The sequence below is a fragment of the Eimeria acervulina genome, genomic scaffold (assembly GCF_000499425.1).
Source record: "Eimeria acervulina Houghton genomic scaffold, Eah_scaff2387, whole genome shotgun sequence".
Taxonomy (NCBI): Eukaryota; Apicomplexa; class Conoidasida; order Eucoccidiorida; family Eimeriidae; genus Eimeria; species Eimeria acervulina.
In genome coordinates, this window is record NW_013548392.1 from 1 (window position 1) to 2,204 (window position 2,204).

The 2,204-nt window shown below is 34.7% G+C and overlaps 1 protein-coding gene across 1 annotated transcript; it reads left to right on the top strand.

Moving 5' to 3' along the window:
- Positions 1 to 751: 751 nt before the first annotated feature.
- Positions 752 to 1,503, top strand: EAH_00066330 (hypothetical protein; the record flags this gene model as incomplete). The annotated part of the gene is made up of 1 exon (XM_013392726.1): positions 752 to 1,503. A coding segment is annotated over one exon (752 nt), but the record flags the coding sequence as incomplete, so codon positions are not given.
- Positions 1,504 to 2,204: the final 701 nt, after the last annotated feature.

Consider the following 2,204-nt stretch of genomic DNA (forward strand, 5'->3'; position numbering starts at 1 on the left):
TATATATATACGAAGAGAGAAAAATTAGGAACATGTTGCAAGTAATATAATTAAATTAAATTGGATTAAATTAAACTAAATTAAATTAAGCTAAATTAAATTAAATATTATCTTTAAAATATATTTTACATTTGCCTCTCTGAAAGGGAGAAGAAAACAGCGAAATAATACAAAAAAAATCCGAAGACAGCAGACAATGATGGCTGCATGCGGTAAGCGGAAAATAAAAGAGAAAAGATAACTTAAAAAATAAACAAATAAAATAAAATAAAATAAAATGATAGAGAAGAAGAAATGAAAGAAATAATACAAACATGATAACAAAACAAGAAGAAAATATAACAAAAAAAGATAAATAAAACAAATAAAATAAATAAAACAATCTAAGAGTTTTTGAAAGACATGCAAACAAACAGAGACCGAAAGACGCCTTCAAAGACAAACAAAAAAAATATTAATAAATAGACAAAAAAATATTAATGCAAAGGCAATAAAAGATTAATACAACGACAATAAAATATTAATGCAAAGACAAACAAACAAAAACGAAGACAAACAAATATTAACGTAAAGACAAACAAATGAAGAAAAAGATAAACAAATAAACAAATACAGCAAAACAAAAACGCAAGCGAATAAGCGGCCCGGAGGCAAATAAATAAATATATAAATTAACTAATTTAAAAATAAATAAATAAATAATACAGTCGTCATAATTAATCTTTATTATATTTATACGTTTCTTATTCAGGTGAAGTAAAATATATAAATTTAAAAAAAGAAAAAACAGAGACAGAGACAAATTGTGCAGACAGCAGCGGCAAACAAACAAACAAAATTTTAACAACATCCGCACATCCCCTGGCTCCTCTTGCTGCTGCTGCAGCAGCAGCAGCAGCAGCAACAGCGACAGCAGCACCAGCAGTAGCAGAACCAGCAGTAGGAGAAGCAACTGCACCTGCTGCTGCAGCAGCAGCAACAACAGCTGCAGCACCTGCTGCAGCAGCAACAGCAGCAATAGAGGCAACAATCGCAGCAGCAGCACCTGCTGCAGCAACACCTGCTGCAGCAACACCTGCTGCAGCAACACCTGCTGCAGCAGCAACTGCAGCAACGGAAACTGAGGCAGAATTAACTGCAGCTGCAGCAACGGCGGCAGAGCCTGGTGCAGCAGCACCTGTTGTAGCAGCAACTGCAGCAGCAGCAGCTGCTGCAGCAGCATCTGAATCCGTAATAAACGTCAACGCAGAAACCGTAGCTCAAGAATCAACGGACGATGCAGCACAAGGGACAGCAGCAGGAACAGCAGAGGAGGCTGCTGCAGCAGAAGCAGCAGCAGCAGCAGCTGTTGCTGCAACGGAAGCAGCAGCAGCACCTGAAAGATGGTTTGCAGACACCATAGAAGGAGACAGGGGAGAACCCCGGGAGCAGCAGCAGCAGCAACATCAGCATCAGCAGCAACAGCAGCAGCAGCAGCAGCAGGAAGCGAAGGAGCAGACTTAGGTGTTTCTGCTGTTATGTTTGAGAGAGCAGACATCACCAAAACAAATATTTTATGTTTCAACGATTTATTATTTTATCTGCAAGCACAGCAGCAACATCAGCAGCAGCAGCAGCAGCAACATCAGCATCAGCAGCAACAGCAGCAGCAGCAGCAGCAGGAAGCGAAGGAGCAGACTTAGGTGTTTCTGCTGTTATGTTTGAGAGAGCAGACATCACCAAAACAAATATTTTATGTTTCAACGATTTATTATTTTATCTGCAAGCACTGCCGGCTAAAGACGAAGTTAAAGCTGCTGCGCTGCTCTCCGGGGAAGCCGCTGCATCTCCTCCTTGTAAATGCTTCTTAATAAATTAATTAATTAATTAATTAATTAATTTATTTATTTATTTATTTATTTATAAGTAATTGATTAATTAATTAATTAATTAATTAATTTATTTATTTATAAGTAATTGATTAATTAATTAATAATTTACGAAATAAGTAAATAAATAAATCGCTATATTAATCGGCAAACAGTTAAATATATAACTTGTTAAATAAATAAATTAACAACTTAATAAATAATTTTTTCTATTCGGATAAAAATAAATACTTATATTAATAAAAAAGAAAAAATATAAATATAAATTTTATCAGTTAAAAATGATAAAAAAAATAAATATGAAATACTTTATCAACAAAAATACATAAAACAAAT